Below are 20,084 nucleotides of genomic sequence, written 5' to 3'. Positions count from 1 at the left end.
AAATTTACCATCTCACATATGAGAAGGAATGATATTAAGTATCTTAATATGCCATCAATTTTCAGATATCACGTTTGCGGAAGTCAGCTACTTATACCTTTTGATTCCTGATTACCTGAAATTTCAAATATTTTGTAGATAGCTTTTAAGGAACTGTGTGTTTGTATTAGATATAAGACTAATTATCTACTATCCACGTGAAGAGGAGTGATATCAAGTATCTTGATATGCAATCAATTTTCAGATAGATATGTTAGATATCTGACTATTTTTTTCCCACGATATTACAGGGCTTTATATGAAGTGTCTTGATATGCGATCAAATTTCAGATATCACGTTCGACGAAGTCAGGAACTTATACCTTTTAATTCCAGACATCCTGAAATTTAAATTGTTCTGTATATAGCTTAAGGAACTCTGTGTTTGTGTTAGATCTGACTAGTTAACTACTATCTACGTGAAGAGGTGTGATAAAAGGTATCAAGATACCTAATATCACTCCTCTTCACCTGGATGGTTGTAAGTTAGTCAGATATCTAATACAAAAGCAGAGTTACTTAAGATATTTACGAAAAAGTTGAAATTTCAGGTAACCAGGAATCAAAAGGTATAAGTAGCTGACTTCCTTAAGGGTGATATCTGAAAATTGATGGCATATCAAGATACCTAATATGATTCCTTGTAATATGTGAGATGGTAAATCAATGAGATATCTAACACAAACACAGAGTTCCTTAGGATATTTTCGAAAAACCTGAAATTCTATGTTACCTAGAATCAAAAGGTATAAGTAGCTGACTTCCTTAAGCGTGATATCTGAATATTGATGGCATATCAAGATACCTAATATAACTCCTAGTCATATGTGCATAGATACATTAATAAGATATCTAATACAAACACAGCGTTCCTTAAGATATTTGCTGAACACTTTAAATTTTAGGTTCCCTGGAATTAAAAGGTATAAGTAGCTGACTTTTTTAAGCGTGATATCTGAAAATTGGTGGCATATTAAGACACCTAATATCATTCCTCTTCACATGGATGATTCTAAATTAGTCAGATATCTAATACAAACACAGAGTTCCTTAAGATATATATGGAAAACTTGAATTTTGAGGTTACCTGGAATCAAAAGGTATACGTAGCTGACTTCCTTAAGGGTGATATCTGAAAATTGATGGCATATCAAGATATCTAATATTCCTTCTCTTCGCGTTGATAGTTGTATGTTAGTCAGATATCTAATACAAACGCAGAGTTCCTTAAGATATGTACGAAAGATCTGAAATTTCAGGTTACCTAGAATCAAATGGTATAAGTAGCTGACTTCCTTAAGGGTGATATCTGAAAATGGATGGCATGTCAAGATATCTATTACCACTCCACTTTACATGGATAGTTGTAAATTAGTCAGATATCTAATATAAACACAGAATTCTTTTAGGTATTTATGAAAAACTTGAAATTTCAAGTTACTAGGAATCAAAAGGTATAAGTAGCTGACTTCCTCAAACGTGATATCTCAAAATTTATGTCATATCAAGATACCTAATATCAGATCTTGTCATATGTGCATTGGTAAATTAATCAGATATGTAAAACAAACACGGAGCTCCTTAAAATATTTTCTAAAAGCTTGAAATTTCTGGTTACCTGAAATCAAAAGGTATAAGTAGCTGACTTTCTTATGGGTGATATCTGAAAATTGATAGCGTGTCAAGATACCTAATATCACTCCTCTTCACGTAGATAATTGTAAATTATTCAGATATCTAATACAAACAAGGAGTTCCTTAAGATATTTATGAAAAACTTGAAATTTCAGGTTACCTGGAATCAAAAGGTATGAGTAGCTGACTTCCTTAAACGTGATATCTGAAAATTGATGGCATATTAAGATACTTAATATCACTCCTTGTCATATGTGAGATGGTAAATTTATGAGATATCTAATACAAAGACAGAGTTCCTTAAGATGTTTGCGAAAAACCTGAAATTTTAGAATACCTGAAATCAAAAGGTATATGTAGCTGACTTCCTTATGGGTGATATCTGAAAATTGATGGCATATCAAGATACCTAGTATCACTCCTCTTCACTTTTTTAGTTGTAAATTAGTCTGATATCTAATATAAACACAAATTTCCTTAAGATATCTACGAAAATCTTGAAATTTCAGGTTACCAGGAATCAAAAGGTATAAGTAGTTGACTTCCTTAATGGTGATATCTGAAAATTGATTGCTGATGAAGATATCTAATACCACTCCTCTTCACATGAATATTGGTAAATTAATGAGATATCTAATACAAACATAACGTGCCTTAAGATATTTGCGAAAAACTTGAAATTTCAGGTTACCTGCCATCAAAAGGTATAGTAGTTGACTTCCTTAAGCGTGATATCTGAAAACTCATGACATATCACGAGACCCAATATCACTACTCGCCATACGTATCGTTGTAAGTTAGTTAAATATATGATATAAACACGAAGTATTCACACAGATCTTGAAATTTCATTTTACCGATAATCAAAATGTATAGGTAACTGATTTCCTAAAGAGCGATATCTGAAAATTCGCGGCGTATCAAAACGCCATATATCACTTCTTGCTATATGTATAGTCGTAAATTCGTCAGATATCTAATACAATCATAAAGTTTCTTACGGTATTCACACAAATGTTGAAATTTCAGGGTAACTCGAATCAAATTGTAAAAGTAGCAGATATCTCAAAATGGATGGTATATCAAATGAATGAAGGTCTGAATTCAATCCGTATCATTTTTAAAGTAAACACTCAGTTGAAAAAGTTCATTCGTATTTTGCATTGCAACGTTATGTAATTGGGGATAATTGAGCATGAAATTTCATACGACTCCTCGTCCTCTTTAGAAATAAATCTGATAGATAATAATTTTCAAACTCATTAACCTTTATCTGGTAGTTGGCTATCAGTAATTATAACTTTTATATTTTGTAGTAGCTGGCTACGAGTTGCTAACTTTTCTTAATTTTAGTAGCTGGCTACTAGTAACTGGCTACTAGTAGCTAACTTTTCCTGGTTCAAGTAGCTGTCTACTAGTAGCCAACTTTTCTCTTTTTAAGTAGCCAGTTACTAGTAGCTGGTTACTAGTAGCCAACTTTACCGATCTAAATAATAAACTCTCTAAAATAAGCTTCTTTGATCATGTATAACCTTAATTTTATGTGAAATCTTTTAAACACATTAGACAATAGATTTTGATCATTAAAAGTGAAAAACAAAATTTTGGGGGAAATCGTGAATCAGTCCCTTTAAGTGTTACATCATCTTCTACTGAAGAAACACAGTTCAAAATCTGGAACAGTCTAGTTCACAGGTGTCAATCAAGTACAATATTTCACACAACAGTACTTCAGAATTGAATTCCTGATATGATAAGAAAGTTTATTTCTACTCTTACTCACACGTTTCATTTTCATTTTTGCCTCACTATGAAGATCGGTCCTTTCATTTTTATGTTCCGAATAACAATACAAAGACAAAAGACTAGTGGTAAACGAACGATGAATGTATAGTGAACGCAAAACCGTGAACGGAGAGCGCATGGTGAACGCACAGTGAACGCATGCTGAGCGAATGGAAAAGAATGCTTCAAAAACGATATAAGATTACCAACTCTTCGTTGTCTTTCGTCTTGTCATGTGCATAAAATGCATTGAGTGTTTCTCATTTAGAAAGTGTGCATTGCAATTTATCTGTCGATAAATCTTTAATGAGAAAGAGAAGGTAACGAATATTAACCTGTTTCATCAATCCCCTACAGAATACAAAATGAAGAGTAGGGCAAACACGGACCACTGAACATACCAAAGGAATTATCAGGTGCCTAAGAGGACTGAGCATTTCCTGCTGACCGGTCACACTGTACGCCTTCTAGTTTTTGGTCAGGTAAACAAGAATTATACTTAGTAAAAATCAGTCTGTAATGAACAGCATCACAAATGGTATGGAAACATGCTAGATATTATTCATCCTAATGTCAGGTTGTATATGCAAGTACATTGTGAGGTCATCATAACGACCATAGAACCTGCGAAATACAGACTTCACACGAGACTGTGCAACCCCATGTAACATTAACTTGTGTTACATAGCTTGCTTTCATTGAAAAAAAGTATGATCCACAGAACATGTTCCATCGAACCAGTTGAAAGACACCAACATCATATATAGGTGATAATGGAACATTGCTAAACAACGACGGGAAGTTGACGACGGAGAATCTGAAGACAACCTGTTTGTTATAAATTTGAACCATTAGTTTGCTGTAATGAAACGTGGAGACGGTGGGGAAGGGTCAAGGCTATCGCCTATATTGTGTTTACTTCCTTTATACACCCAATATAATAAAGAAAAAAGAAACTGAGATAAATTATTTTCATCATTTATTGAATTTATTAGTAAAGAAGATACAACGTAATGAGTTAAATGCAAATCACATATCTTGTAATGGTACATTGATTGAAGAATTCACGGTATCTCCTCAAATTCTCGTGTCTTTCTTATTCATGTTATCATCCCACCAAAAATTGGTCCACACTGGACGCTAAAACAAAAAAGTGTACAAGGTATTGATGTGGTAGCTAGCATTACGTAAATACGAGTAAACGGGCGATTGGGAACTAACTATTTGAAATGTACATGCAATACAAAATGGCGATCATACCTAACTACAGAGTTTTCCGCCATTAACATAAATTCTGTTTAAATTTGCGTTAGAAAAATGGGGGGGGGGGGGGGGCGCCGAGTTAAGGAAAATGTATACAGTTCAATTTCAGTGGATGTTTGCAAGGATATAACCTGTTTGGTTGGTTTTCATACTTTGTACACTGTTTTAAAAGGTATAGACATTACTGAAAAGTACCGCTGGATTTCACATTCGCCGTATATATTTGATTTGAAGATTGATCTACAGGGGATACCATATAAAATGACAAAATCAGAGAATATTCACAATTTAGTGTTGTAAGTATCTTTATGTCATTGAAACAGTAGCACATTTTGTGTACAGGACATCCTAATAATTTTATATATAAAAATAATAAACTCACTCTTCCGAGTCTTTGATTTTCTTTACATTTTACGCAAAAAATTAGGGGGTTATGATCTGTAGAACTAGAATTGGATATGCTGTAACATTCAAATACACACCAAATTGTTGTAAAGCTAACAACAAAGAATGGACACCTTTTGCAACGATAGAATGACACTTTGTAAGTTTCTTTCTTTTGAAAATTCGTATGTTTTCAAAATTCCTTCCTGTAAACGTTTTTCGGCAACCTTAACTATAATTCCTTTCTCATGGAAGATTTAAGACTGATTCTATGTAACTATCAAACTTCAGTGGTCACGGTGTGTTACAGATTTTGATGAAACTGCATATAACAATATTATGATAGATATAAAACAAAAAGGACATTTAAAGGTCTGACTTAGCAACGGTTGCCATGAAAACCGATCATCTAACAACGGCTGGGAAAGATATGTACATATATGTTATATTTTGAATAATTTAAAAAATGCAATTCTTTATAAAACAACCATGGAGAAAATGTTGTTGAGCTGGGTTTTAGCTCTTTGAAATTTGTTTGGATTTATTCAATCCTTGAGAACCTAAGAAATAATTATATTTATGACATATAAGGGTTTGATGTATGTAATCTTTAGAGAGGAATAAAATACATTTGCCCAATGATTTGATGTAAACTCACATGCTAGAAAAATTTGTTCAATTTGACTTTAAAACAGGACATAAACACATTTGTGGAGGAATCAGAGATAAAATATAAACCAGTACTTTCCTATGGCAACGGATATTATAAATTTGGTGGTGGGTTAAGATTATGTAAGGTATTGCAAATAAAGTTAGAATCAAAGAAATCCCTGACAGTGAGTGGCCAGACTCTATCTGATTGGTTTTATTTTTATATAGAATTTATCTTAATTTCTAATCCGAAATTTACAGCTAATCTAATCAATCCATTTTTTTTTTCAAAGCATCAACATGAGCATTAGGCGAGACATGAAAATCTGTAGCCAAAACATGTTGACTCTTCTGGTTCTGAAATTCAATAATTGAAGTAAACTATGTAGAAATCTTGTAAAATGCGATAATTCTTCATTCCAGACTAGCCACCAATTATATTAAGGAGCAAAATGAAAGGAGGCCAGCAAAAACAAATCCCAGACAATTCAAAGATTTAATGATGTATTTACAATTATTTACAGACAAACTGATTACTGAGAAAAATATCAATTTACATTAGGTCTAAACCAAAGTGCACAAAAGAGTGTTCGGTGCTGGTTTACCGGCGAACTGAAACCATACATGCAAATATAAACTATTACAAATGGGTTGTTAAATCCAATCAATCCCAAAATGCAACTTTTTAAATGCAATTCCGTAAAGTGCTCATATAATTCTTAATTCTTAATGGTTCCGTATCGAGTGCTTAAAACCACAAAAGCTACAGTCTATCTATGCTAAAATGAAGTGTTCAGGGCCTTTACTTCTGGAACGGACATTGTTATAACAAAACAAGTGTTACCTCATCTTTATATTGAACTGATAAACATCATCTTGGAAATAAAACGTCTGAAATATTGTCTAGACCCTAGGGGTGCGTTTCATATAAGAACGTACGACTTACGGCCTACCTTACATACTGATATTTTCTTTATTGTAAGCTCGTTCACTCCTATGAAAGGTGAAGATAACAAACAGTGATTACTCTCATAACTGCAAAATAGTGAAAAAATAATGCTGAAATTTAAGTCTCAGAAACGTTTTAATTCATGCATTTAAACTAATAACTCTGTACTACAATTTAAGACTTGCGATTTTGTCGTAAGTTGTTTTATAAAATAAGCCCCTCGTGTCAATCAGGTATGTATATATACTACTCAAAATTTGATAAGGATCATAGACATTTTTCTGTTTAAAAAATTAATAACTGCATAACTGGCAATATTGTGTCCAAGTGAAATCAAAAACGTCTTCAACAAACTTGCACGTGCATTTCATGCCATGGGAAATGCGTTTCTCATCACAGTTTATGCTTTTGCTACCATTACACGATTTTCACTCAGGCATCGGTGTCTGATTCTTTCTAAAATTTCAAACTCACTTGAGTGTTTACACTACGTTTATCAACACAATGCCCCCTCAACGTGTAAGGCGTCGCCTGACGACAGAACAACTGGACAGATGCATTGGAATGCTTGACGCTGGCTATTCACAACGTGACGTTGCAAATGCACTAAACGTCAGCCAGAGCGTTGTAAACAGAGCCTGGAACTGACAGCAAACTTTTGGTACAGCAGCACACCGACATGGGGTGGTCGTCAAAGGTCGACAACCCAACGCCAAGATCATTTTGTGGCTCTTCAGGCACGACGTCATCCCTTCTGGACAGCAACCAGCCTACGTAACGACCTCCTGAACGCCTCGGGGGTGAATGTGTCCACTCAGACGATACGGAATCGGCCTCACAATGCAGGTCTCAACTCGAGAAGGGCATGTGTTTGAGTCCCTCTGACTGTTCGACACCAGCGGGAGCGATTGGACTGGGCTGAAGATCATGTCACTTGGACACAGAACGATTGGGTTCAAGTTCTGTTCACCGATGAGTTCAGGTATTGTTTGGACTTTACAGACAGGAGGCACCGAGTGTGGCGACGACAACGTGAACGTTTCCATGATGCCAACATCAGTGAACATGACCGTTATGGTGGTGGTTCCATCATGGTCTGGGGTGGAATCAGCAGGGATGGAAGAACAGATCTTCATGTCCTAGATAGAGGAACAATGACGGGGGTGCGGTACCGGGATGAGATCCTTGATGTTTACGTCAGACCCTACGCTGGTGCTGTTGGCCCTGAGTTCATCCTGGTGGATGATAACGCCCGTCCTCATCGCGCCAGGGTGGTGGAGCAGTACCTTCAGCAGGAGACAATTCTCCGTATGGACTGGCCAGCGCGCTCGCCGGACTTGAATCCGATTGAACATGTATGGAACATGCTGCAGGTTGCCCTTTCACGCCGTAGAGCACAATTCACGACTTTGGCAGAGCTCGGAAACGCCCTCGTGGAAGAGTGGAACAACCTTCCCATTGGAAACATCCGGGTGCTTATTGACAGCATGGCTCGACGTTGTCAAGCCGTCATTGATGCAAGGAGAGGCCATACCCGGTATTGACACTTCATCGACTAAGTGTAATGATGGACTATCCCCAAAAACTGTGTAATTCTTTCTCTGGTTTGCTGATAACATTTTGTAATGAAATGCCTTTTGGTGTTGTTATCAGATTTCAAGCATTCCGTATTGATAAAAGTTCATGCCGTTCCTGAATTTTCATTCATAACCTGAGTAAACACGTATCTGAGTCAAATTTATGTATTTTGTTATGTTAGTGGTAAATTACACACATATAACCTAGTGATCCTTATCAAATTTTGAGTAGTATATATTGCACAACATTGGCCCCACTTATCTTCATCGGAAGATTTCTGTCCTCCTTAATCCCGTTACAAAATTATTGACTAAATAAATAGATTTTAGATTTTGAAATGGACATTTTCAGCCAAAGCAGGTACACAGCTTACCATGTCCTAGATCATAAGATATCGGTTATGCAAGAAAATTCGTTTGGAGTGTTTCCGATTATGAGTTAAAAGAGAACAACACGCCGCTTCGACTGGTAGGTAGATCTGAGTTTTTCATGTTTATAATAATTTAACCACTGTTGACGAAAATCGGGGAATGTAGTCAGCTGTATAAATGATTAAAGCACACGAAATAACCACAATAACCCATATTTAAGGTCGCAAGACGACACGAACTGATTTTCCGAGAGCAGAAGGAGGTTGAATTTTGAATATTTCTCACGACTCTCAATTGTCAGGGTCAATATCGGCTCAATCAGCTAACCAGTAGAAATAAGTTGACCACTCTAGGGAGGATTTGTGCATGTTGAAATTAAAATATTCTAGTTTTTTTTATGTTTGTGTTTGTAGTTTGCCAAAACTCCAATCCAAACGGGTCAGGTAATGCTTTTGGGGATGAATTATGATTTAATGAATTGGTTATGATTTAGGGGAAAAGTTGTTTAATACACACCCGCTACTTCTGTTGTTATTACAAAAGGTAAGCAACGTGAAGTGTCGAATTGTTTGCTATTTTTAATGGTCTGATTTCTCAAGAAACCAACCGTCATGCGACTAGGATTAAGTTTATATTACTCGGTACAGGAAATATTTGAAAACCAAGTAGTATTTCGTGTAACACTGCGTCTGTATTTATTAAACAAACCTTTTATGTGCGGAGAGCACTGTTTGTCAATTACTTCTTAGACCCATTTTCTACCTAAGCAGAAAAAATATATGCAAAAAGTACAAGCACTTATACTATAATAAAACTTGGTTGTTGTTTTTTTTTTTTGGTATTTTTACCGCGATCTTCAGCTGTTCCTATGCAAAGATTCATTGAGTGTTTTCATGTCCATCCTAATACAACATATTTATTCTACTCTTTTTTATTTTTCAGATGGAAATAAATCGATCAGGACAGGTGTGAACATAAAGGGTGCGATAAAGTCGACCAACAAAACTGACTTTGCATATGAAAATTCAACATAGCTTTATTGACATCATCGTCGGAAACCCATGGTGGATTACGCTTCGTTCCTCTCTTGCTTTGACTTTGTTGTTTTTGTTTGGTATTTAACATTAAATAGATATTACTTAACTATGTGTTCTGGTTATATTTACTTTCGTTCGGGTTTATCGTCATTTTACAATCCGAGAGTTGTCCCTTCTTTAAGCTTTCTTTTAAAATATCCAAAGCAAACTTTACAGTAGGGAAGACATTTCACTTTGTATACACGAATGTTTCGAGTGATGCTGGTGCCTTTATTATTATCATTTTTTTTCTTTAAACATATTTCATTGAGAAACTCAACAGGATTGGGCAACAGGCATAGCCTATCTTGGCCCTCTCTCAAATGCAGAGGTCAAGTACAAAGGTATGATTGATAAAAAGGATTTTTTGAAGATTTAACAATATTGTAATGAGGTTTACATGAAAATAGTTAATAAGAGTTTTGTTGAATTTTGATATGAATTGATTTTTTATAGATCAAGATGTGCTACACATACACACATACTTACATAACCCTCCACCTACAGTCTCACACATACATATACATGTATACATATAATATAGATCAATACTAACATAGATCAATCCAGCCCGTTAGAAGAAAAAAGGAAATAAATAATTTGTAAAAAAAAAAATAATAAAAGAAAGTGCAAAAATTATCTTATCAAAAGCGCTTAGAAGATGCTGGTGTCAACATGTTTTAAAGACTGTTATTTCTTTGCATGGGAAAAACCGGTATCAAATTTCAGTTACCTTTATTAATAGCAGTTTAGAGAGAAAAAGTTTGCTTTGTTTTATAGCAATGTTTTCCAGAAAGAAGTATGTGTTGTATCTACTCTTAACGAATCTGCATTAGGAAAACAGCAATTCTGGAAGAACTCTGCCACGTTGGTTAAATTATATTTAGTGGTTCGCATGTGGGATTTAGTTAGCGGACACCAGACCTCAAATGGTGCCAACAACTAATTTGATCTTATAGGTCAAATGGCGAGCATTCCGAATGTCCATTTTTGTTAGTTTAGTAATTATTCTGCCACGCTTAAAATTAACTAGTATTTTTTATTACACATCAGTTTTTGACATGTAATCAAAGTTAAGTCCAACTCTCTGCGGCTGCAACAGCTTAGAGTTGTTCATTTTGTAACCATCATGTTGCCTGATGGGTTGTTCTCTGGCATGTCGATTTGGTGCATTCGGTAAATATATTTTTTGGAAGTAGAGAAATCATAATCACAAGACCATATAACGATAGCTTCCATGCTTATCGGGATCTTTAGCGTGCCACACCTGTTCTGACACGGGATCCCGGTTTTTGCGATCTCATCTGAAGGAACGCCCCCTTTAGCCGCCTCTTACGACAAGCAAAGGGTATTGGGGGCCTATTCTAACCCGGATCCCCACGGGACCCGGATTTAGTGAATTCGAAATGTTGCTCATACCTTTTCGCTCCCATTTGTGTCGAAAGTGTATCGCATTGAAAATGTTTGCTAAATAGTAGTTTATTTACCTATATTGCATTGCTATCAAGCTAAATAAACCAAACAACACTTGTTTTCTAATAAAAAAAAATAGGAAAATGTATGTTGATGTTTAATTCTCCTCGGCCTCTTGTTTATGGGACTGGCCCCTAAAACTTGACATGTTCGAGTAGGGCTCGTCATTATCTACAGCGTTTGTTCTTAACGTTTAACAAAATGTTTTTAGTTTTCAAGATAGAAAAAATATTCAGTTCTAAGGGCCACCCCCTGAATTCCTGAATATTAGACCAAATTTAATGTCTAGAGACACATTCTGACCAAGTTATGTTATATAACGCTTTACAAAATATCTTTTATATAGGAGATAGAAGGCATCAAAGTTTCGTACATTATTCCCCTTAAAATCCATTATTACGTAATCAATGTAAATTTCGCCGACATCAGCAATTGCAAAACATCAAAACGAGCAACTTTGCTTCAATAATGCTTCACAAATTCTCTTTAGTTTTTGAGATATTTAGAAAATACTTTTGACCCCTCTCGGCATTTTATTTGAGGATCTGGCCTTACAACTTGACATCATCGAATAGGTCTTGTCATTATGTACAACTTTTGTTATATATGTCTTTTCAAATTATTTCTGCATAGACAGATATTAAAGAAAATGTGTCCGAAAATGCCATAAAAACTCATGACGTCTTTTTCGGGTCCTAGCGAGCTCTGACGTTTTTTGCGTTAAACAAATTTGAATGCTGTTATGCACAATTATGAAGTATCTTCTACAATCGCTGAAAATTTGAAGTTAATATCTTCAATGTTTCCGAGAACACTCCCGGACAAAGTGACCCACAAAAATTTCACTAAAACGTCTATAGCTTACGTAATAGTTGACGTAGAAAAATTGGAAAAAATCTTGTCGAGTTTAAGTGAATATCTATCATTCATGAAAATTTGACGACAGTCGGTTGACGCATATTCGAGAAATCGTGTAATTGTTTGTAAGAAACAAAATAATAATAGAGAAAAAACTTAAGAAAAACGAGCTATAACTGTGTTGGGATGCCAACACAAATATCGCCGAACACCTCCCCATGTCAGAAATTAATTTTGATTCCAGAAATAGACCCAGAATCCTCAATAAACCCTAGAAAGTAAATTAAGTTCAAATCCGACGGACTTGATTTTTGGCCGCCATTTTCTTCAATGGCGGCCATTTTGAAACATTTGAAAATTGATTGAGAGGAAATGCTGATGCTAGAAATGAACTGTGGACCCTCAATTGACCCCAGAACCCAAATGTTGTAGATATTTTAACACTTTCAAATATTTCGGTATATGGCGACCATTTTGAAAATGGCGGCTTCAAATTGTTTTTGATGGTGGAAATAGACTCGGGGGTCATCAAATTACCCTAGAAATAGAATTTGAAATCTGGAAAGTTGATTGCACCCCTCCTAATGACCCCTTATTAGCTCACAAAGTTTGAAGTGGATCTGTCGAAGCACTGCATAAAATCGCGCGGACAAAGTTCTCACTAAAGAAGAGGAATAATAATAAGAAAATTAAAATAAGAAGAATAATAAGAAACGGAGCAAAAACAATGTCCCCGACTTAATAATAATAATTACTAAACACGATCTCGTTACAATCAACGAGTAGGTCTTCCCTCCGATTTCTGACGAGAAAAGATCTTGACTTGAATAATTCAATTAGTGAAGAACGCCTATACATGCAAAAGTGAACAACTTCTGTTTCACATGTTTTATCAAAATTTTCTCGAGAAAGAAGTTATTTATTGCGACACTTAGCAGACTGTTCAGGCGAGCCATGAGACCGTGGGCCTTTTTCTGCTACATATTTTATCAAAAGTTTCTCAAGAAAAATTTGCTACACTAATCAGACTGTTCAGGCAAGCCAAGACGCTCTTTCACCTTTTTCTTGATATTCTTCAAAAGAGCTTGCAAAACTGAACCACTTTCGTTGTATATGTCTTATCAAAATTTTTTTTGAAAAAAATTATTGATTGCGACAATAATCCGATTGATCATGCGAGCCATGGGCCCGTGGGCCTATTTATTGATATTGTTCGAATGATCTTGCAAAACTGAACAACTTTTGTTCTATACGTCTTATCAAAAGTTTTTGAACAAAAATGTTATTGATTGCGACAAAAATTCGACAGTTCAGGCGAGCCATGACACTCAGAGGCCTATTTCTTGATATTGTTAGCTAGAGCTTGCGATAATGAACAACTTTTGTTCAATGCAAGGTGAAGATAACGAACAGTGATCAATCTCATAACTCTTATAAGCAATACAAAATAGATAGTTGGGCAAACACGGACCCCTGGACACACCAGAGGTGGGATCAGGTGCCTAGGAGGAGTAAGCATCCCCTGTTGACCGGTCACACCCGCCGTGAGCCCTATATCCCGATCAGGTAAACGGAGCTATCCGCAGTCAAAATCAGTGTGCCAAGAACGGCTTATGTCTTCTCAAAAGTTTCTCGAGAAAAAAGTTAATAATGTTATTAACTGCGATACATATTCGACTGATCAGGCGAGTCATGATGTCCGGGGGCCAATTTTTTTTATATCATTAGAAAGATCTCACAAAACTGAACAAACTTTGTTCTACATGTCTTATCAAAAGTTTCTCGAGAAAAACATTATTGATTGCGACATATATCAGACTGTTCAGGTGAGTCATGGGGCCCGTGGACCTTTTTTCTTGATGTAGTTTGAAAGATCTTGCAAAACTGAACAACTTTTGTTCTACATGTCTTATCAAAAGTTTCTCGAGAAAAAAGTTATTGATTGTGACACTAATCAGACTCTTCAGGCCAGCCATGAGGCCCATTCGCCTTTTTTCATGATATTGTTCGAAAGATCTTGCAAAACTGAACAGCTTTTCTTCTACATGTCTTATCAAATGTTTCTCGAGAAAAAAGTTATTGATTGTGACACTAATCAGGATATTCAGGCCAGCCAGTCTTTTTCATGATGTTTTTCGAAAGATCTTGCAAAACTGAACAACTTTTGTTCTATATGTCTAATTAAAAGTTTTTTGACAAAAATGTTATAGATTGCAACAATAATCCGACTGTTCAGGTGAGCTATGATACCCGCAGGCATATTTCTTAATATTGTTAGTTAAAGCTTGCGATACTGAACAACTTTTGTTCAATATGTCTTGTCAAAATTTTCTAGAGAAAAAGGTTATTAATGTTATTAACTGCGATACAAATTCGACTGTTCAGGCGAGCCATGACGCCCGGAGGCTATTTTTGTATATCATTAGATAGATCTTGGAAAACTGAACAACTTTTATTCTACATGTTTTATCAAACGTTTCGTGAGGAAAAAGTTAATCACTGTAACAAAAATTCAATGGTTCAGGCGCGCCATGAGGCCTTCGGGCCTATTTCGTGATATGTCACGAAATATATCAATAAACTGTAGATTTTTGTTATATATGACCAAACAAACTATTTACGAGTAAAGACTTATGATCTGAAACGTGCTCAAAAAACGGGACACTTTTTAAAACTCCATTTTCGACTCCTACCGAGCTTCCATACCAGGTACTTCCAGAAATTTTGAAAACCCAGGTGCACAACTACAACATGTCGTCTAACATCACTGAAAATTTCAGCATTCTAGCTTTTATTGTTTTTTGAGATTTTGGACAGACAAATGGTCATCTAAAAATCGATAAAAGAGCGATAACTTGCGACCGGAATTGATTTCTCAAATATTGAAACTTCAGATGGCAACGCATCAACCCTGAAAATGTGAAGCAAATCGATCACGCCATCTCCGAGAAACCCTCTGCACAAAGGAAAGAAGAAGAAGAAAAAGAAGAAGAAAAGTGAAAAAGAAACAATGGAATAATAGAAGGGTGTTAGACGGAAAACCCTAATAATAAGAAACGGAGCAATGACAATATGTCCCCGACACTATGTGTACGGGGACATAACAAGAAAGTCTTCCACTGGAAACGGAATACCTTAATAGTACTAGACACGATATCGTTGCAAGCAACGAATAAGTCTTCCGGTCGATATTGAGATGATCAACCTCCATTTTCTCCGTATCCGCTGGAAAAAGGGGGAGGGAGTCGTAGAAAACAATCCTGTGAAATATGAACCCCTGTGTCAATACACACTCTGCATCAAGGAAAAGCATGTTATAATATTTTACATAATAAGCATTGGGATCGATTTTCTAGCTTCCAAAGATCACGGCACAAGGGTCACTGAAACAAAAAGTGTGTGCGTGGGACTTTTTTTTACAATTAGGGTGATTTTTTTTCACCTTTCCGACCTTCCCTTTCTTCTGTTACCTACGACTGAGTTTTGTCTTTCTTTCGATGCCTGGATTGTGTGTGTGCCTATGTAGCTATACTGGTCCAATTTCGAAGGGTATGTAAATCGGAAAACTGCTAAATTCTTGTCACGTTTTCCACGATCTATAGAATTGGACAGAATAGAAGTAAACCTTTGTATTTTTAACAGATTTCTTTACGACTATATAAATAATGTCCCCATATTATAATCCCAACCAATCCCTACAGAGTAATGATTTTACCAAACTTGAATATATACAACATGGGAGCACTTAATTTCAATATGACTAACACAGTTTGGAGAAGAGTTTAAATATGTGTTCCCCTGTAGCCATGTAGTACATAACATTAGGTCCCCGATTTTAGTCCAATTTCAACCCTGTGGTCCACGGAAGAAATTGAGTTCTCGCAATTTGGGAACGTTTGAATATCAATATGATTTAGTGTGACCATACTCTCGAAAAGTGTTTTTTTTTAATTCTTTACAATTCCCCCTATGTTCTTATGTAAAACGTAGCATCCCTATTGAAGCCCGACCCTAGTAATATGGAATTCTTGGTTATCAATCTGACTATCTAATCATAGTCGGTGGTTTTTCATAAGAAATTTACCAAATATCATATATATTCCAATGTTCTGGATTATCTTTTATCGATGCCTATCCTAACATATCCAGAACCATGATTTGAAGACGCTTTAATATGCACTGCCCGACGATGATTGCCTAGCGATATGACTAACCAGGGGCATGCTAATCATCTGAAAACTATTTCTAAAATCGTCCACATATATCGCCATGTAAAAACCCGATCCTCTATTGTGACCCTACCCTACCTATCCTCCAGGGTAATGATTTGAATACATTTGATTATGTATTACCTGGTGATATTTGCATATTAATATGACTATTTATGGTTCTGCTGGTATTGAAAACATTTTTCATTACGAGTTATGGCAAATTCCATTGACCCTGTAGTTCTTCAGAAAATGCTAAAATTCCACACACACACTACCAAACGCCGGACAAAATGTGATCAGAAAAGCTGATTTGAGCTTTTACCTCAGGTGAGGTAAAACATATGCATGTGATAAATTTCCAGGTGTAATCTATAAACTATGTTTTCGTCAGAATGATAAAAGACCCTCCTTTCCTTACTTAATATCTTTCATTTGTTATCATATTTTGTTTCATCACAAGGTTGTTTTCTACTAAACAGGCGTTCGAAACAAAATCGATTATGATAAACAGTGGCACTTTAACTAGAATCAAATACTATTGTGATGGTTCTTTATAAAGCCCCATCTCACCAAACTAGGTGTACCTACGTTTTACAAAAATGTTGCAAAACTGTTCTAACGGTATACAAACGGGGATATCATAATGGCAATTGTTTACTATCTATCTAAGGCGTTCATTGCCGTGCTCAAACTGGTTTGGCCGCAGCAAGAACTTTTTTCATGAAGGGAATTTTGAATAAAGTCCTCCCCATAAGAACACAGACCCGGTTAGCTTATAAAAGCGCATGATTCGTACAATTCCAACATAATTTTAATATCAGTATGAGAAGTGAAACCCGACACTAGGACTAAGTCTCCTTAAAGTATGGGTAAGGCCTTTCAGTTTTTGTGTAGGCCTCCTTACACACAGTTTGTGTATTAGCTGAAATGAATTGTTTCGAAAATTACATCTTTGTTTTTTGGTGGACAGGGGCGTTGAACGTCAGAATTCTCGTCCTCTTCATCCCAATAATGTTACATGCTTTTTGGGGGTTTAACCAGGTGACGTAGAATAAGCAAACATATATTTTTTCACTAATCTCGGGGAGAGGGTGGGGGTCCCAGGATTCGAGCCTGTATCTTTTCTCCCGCGATTTAGCTTTTGTCCCTTATCCCCAAAACAATGAAATTTACCTATGATAAGAAGCTTAAATTGTTCAAATGGTATTTAAACACATCAGATTGATCACTGTTCGTTACTTTCGCCTTTTATTTAATAAATAGTATTGAATATAACAAATGGATCAAACTTAGTTGATTATCATTGTGAGGTGGTTTTTTCAGCTTGATTTGTCTGTCATAGATGCATGCAATTCACATTCAAAGCACACCAGTGATAATTACCTTCAAAATCATATGGCCCAAGTCTGAAATCTGTTGAATACTGAGTCCCAAGGTTACTTGTGAATGTGATCTGGAAGTAAACATTTGATTTTCCAGACAGTTCTGCATATGTTGACGATTCTATGTCTACTGTTGCATTTGCTTGTAAGTCAAATTCATAAACGTCACATCCTACACTAGAGCCTTGTATTCCAACTACTGAAATTGTAGTTAATAGCTGTAGTGATCCAAATATCTGAAAAATAATTAATCAATATATCAAATTCCAATTATATCCCAACCCTGATTAAGGGACATGGTGTAAAATAAGATAATTGGATACAACAAGAGAAACCTAGATATCAGAAAAAGCTTTCTGATGAATAATAAATTTCATTTATCTCTCACCCTTGCTTAAGAATCATGGTGTGAACTCAGATGAATCTACCATCCAAGAGAGATCTAGCACTTTTTAAAACATAATAAACCCTTTTGGTTCTTGATATCAAAAGATCTTGTAAGAGTAGACGAGGCGGATTTTTAACAGAATCTACTCTTACAAAATCGTAATGAAAGGTGAAGATAGCGAACAGTGATAATAAATCAATAAAATCGGGTATTGGAATATAGAATAACAAAAAAAAAAAAAATAGGGGGATTAAGTTAGGATATCATAAATAATAATAAATAAATGATAAAAATTAAAGAAGACAATAGTAAAATCAATTGCTAATGATGATGCTGTGACAAGAAGCAGACAGCAAAAAGAGAGTGAAAAACAAACAGAACAACACCGAATAATAACTATGGGAAGCTAAGCCACATTCATTCTGGTGATGTCATTGGGTTTCTCCATGCCATTGGAGGGGAGTGACTTCACTCTATGCATCCTGAATTTCTCTTTGCTTTTCTCTTTCCACATCAGTCCAGTGAGTGTAATGGTCAAAATAACCACTACCGTTATATCTTCCCATTTTAGTTTTAATAGTAGACCGATGGTTATTGATCTTTCTACGTAGGTCCCCAGTTTCACCTACGTGTTGTTGGTTACATACCTTGCAGCTTATGAGATAAATGCAGTTGACCGTGCGACAAGATGTGTCCCCAAGAATTCGGTGGCATCGGCCGGTGACAATGTTTTTAAAAGGTATGTGTTTGCACATCAAGCATCTGTCATCGGTACATGTTTTAAAGCACCCGTTAGGCAAAGGATTTTCCAATTTAGTTCATACCACCATGTCAATTTGCGGAGAGAATGACATCAGAAAAAAAGATGGGAAGACCATCAAAAAGGAAATAACGACCGCGAAATCTTGAAGTTAAATAAGTCATGTAATGGATAAAGATGACGTGTGTGTGCCGAAAGTTATGAACATATTTTTATTTGCGTTCCACATCATTATGAAAAAAATTATAGTATGAAACTTTGTTTAAAAAAACCAAACAGAAGATCATGGTTTTGAAGTGAGTCATCAACATTGTTTACAACTTTTTGGAACAATTCCTACTACAATGTAAAGGCAAATTGGTAGGTAACAGTCCTAGTGGTTACTACGTACAAAGCAAACAAAATTCTGAAAAAGCATATTCCCATTAACCCAAGAATAACCTAGGTCCTCAAAAACCTCCCATGACTGCCTTCAGACGTCCAAAAAATCTGAGCGTAAATTTCATTACAAGTACGTTTAAAAATTACAAGCATCTCTACCGTTTATGGCGTACTGCGGTTGCAAAACCAGTATATTACATGAAAAACATCATTGATTCCATTGATATACATTTGAATGTCATATATTTCGTATGAAACTATTTCCTTTCATCTAATTGAGTGATACAAAGAAAATATATGCTTATTTTTGTACATGAGCCAATAATGCACTTGGATACCTTTTATTCAGTAACATCTCATTTATCCATTTGATTTCAAGTTTTACATGAAAGGGGAAGATAACGAACAGTGATCAATCTCATAAATCCAATTAGCAATACAAAATAGATAGTTGGGCAAACACGGATCCCTGGAAACACCAGAGGTGGGATCAGATGCCTAGGAGGAGTAAGCATCCCCTGTCAATCGGTCACACCCGCCGTGAGCCCTTTATCTTGATTAGGTAAATGGAGTTTTCCGTAGTCGAATCAGTGTGCCACGAACGGTGTAACAATCGGTATGAAACACGTCAGACAACATTTGACCCAATGATAGGATGTATTGGCAAACTAGACCGTTATATCGACCATAGAATTTGCGAAATACTGACATTAAACGAGATTTTGGAACTTCTTTATCATCAACTTGTTTGTCAGTAGCCTGTGTCGATTTAAAAACTGACCATAAGTAGAACAATTTCTTGCGTATCGAATCAGTTGAGAGATATAAACACCATATGCAGGTGATAATGAAATATTGCTACATAAATATGGGAAGTTGAGGATGGAGAAGCTGAATCAT

At 35.7% G+C, this 20,084-nt stretch overlaps 1 protein-coding gene and 1 long non-coding RNA gene across 3 annotated transcripts in view; one reads left to right on the top strand and one right to left on the bottom strand.

The window, feature by feature from the left end:
* Window positions 1-4,425: 4,425 nt before the first annotated feature.
* LOC125667173 (uncharacterized) overlaps window positions 4,426-20,084 on the bottom strand; it is a 63,969-nt gene continuing 48,310 nt past the window's right edge. The window contains exons 4-6 of one of the 2 annotated variants that reach the window (XM_056157249.1): window positions 17,657-17,891; window positions 15,197-15,322; window positions 4,426-4,599 (exon numbers count right to left, since the gene is read on the bottom strand). In XM_056157249.1, the coding sequence (XP_056013224.1) occupies window positions 15,207-15,322; window positions 17,657-17,891 (351 nt within the window). In that variant the 3' untranslated portion in view covers window positions 4,426-4,599; window positions 15,197-15,206. The remainder of the gene's footprint in view (window positions 4,600-15,196; window positions 15,323-17,656; window positions 17,892-20,084) is intronic. The other variant, XM_056157250.1, reaches the window with a different exon arrangement.
* On the top strand, window positions 8,544-9,798 carry LOC130052400 (uncharacterized). Its single transcript, XR_008800740.1, has 2 exons — window positions 8,544-8,752; window positions 9,598-9,798. It is a non-coding gene; the product is annotated as an uncharacterized LOC130052400 (long non-coding RNA).

This window comes from Ostrea edulis, chromosome 2 (genome assembly GCF_947568905.1).
Source record: "Ostrea edulis chromosome 2, xbOstEdul1.1, whole genome shotgun sequence".
Lineage (NCBI taxonomy): Eukaryota > Metazoa > Mollusca > Bivalvia > Ostreida > Ostreidae > Ostrea > Ostrea edulis.
Note: the sequence above shows the minus strand (reverse complement) of the source record. Positions and strands in the feature narration are given on the sequence as shown.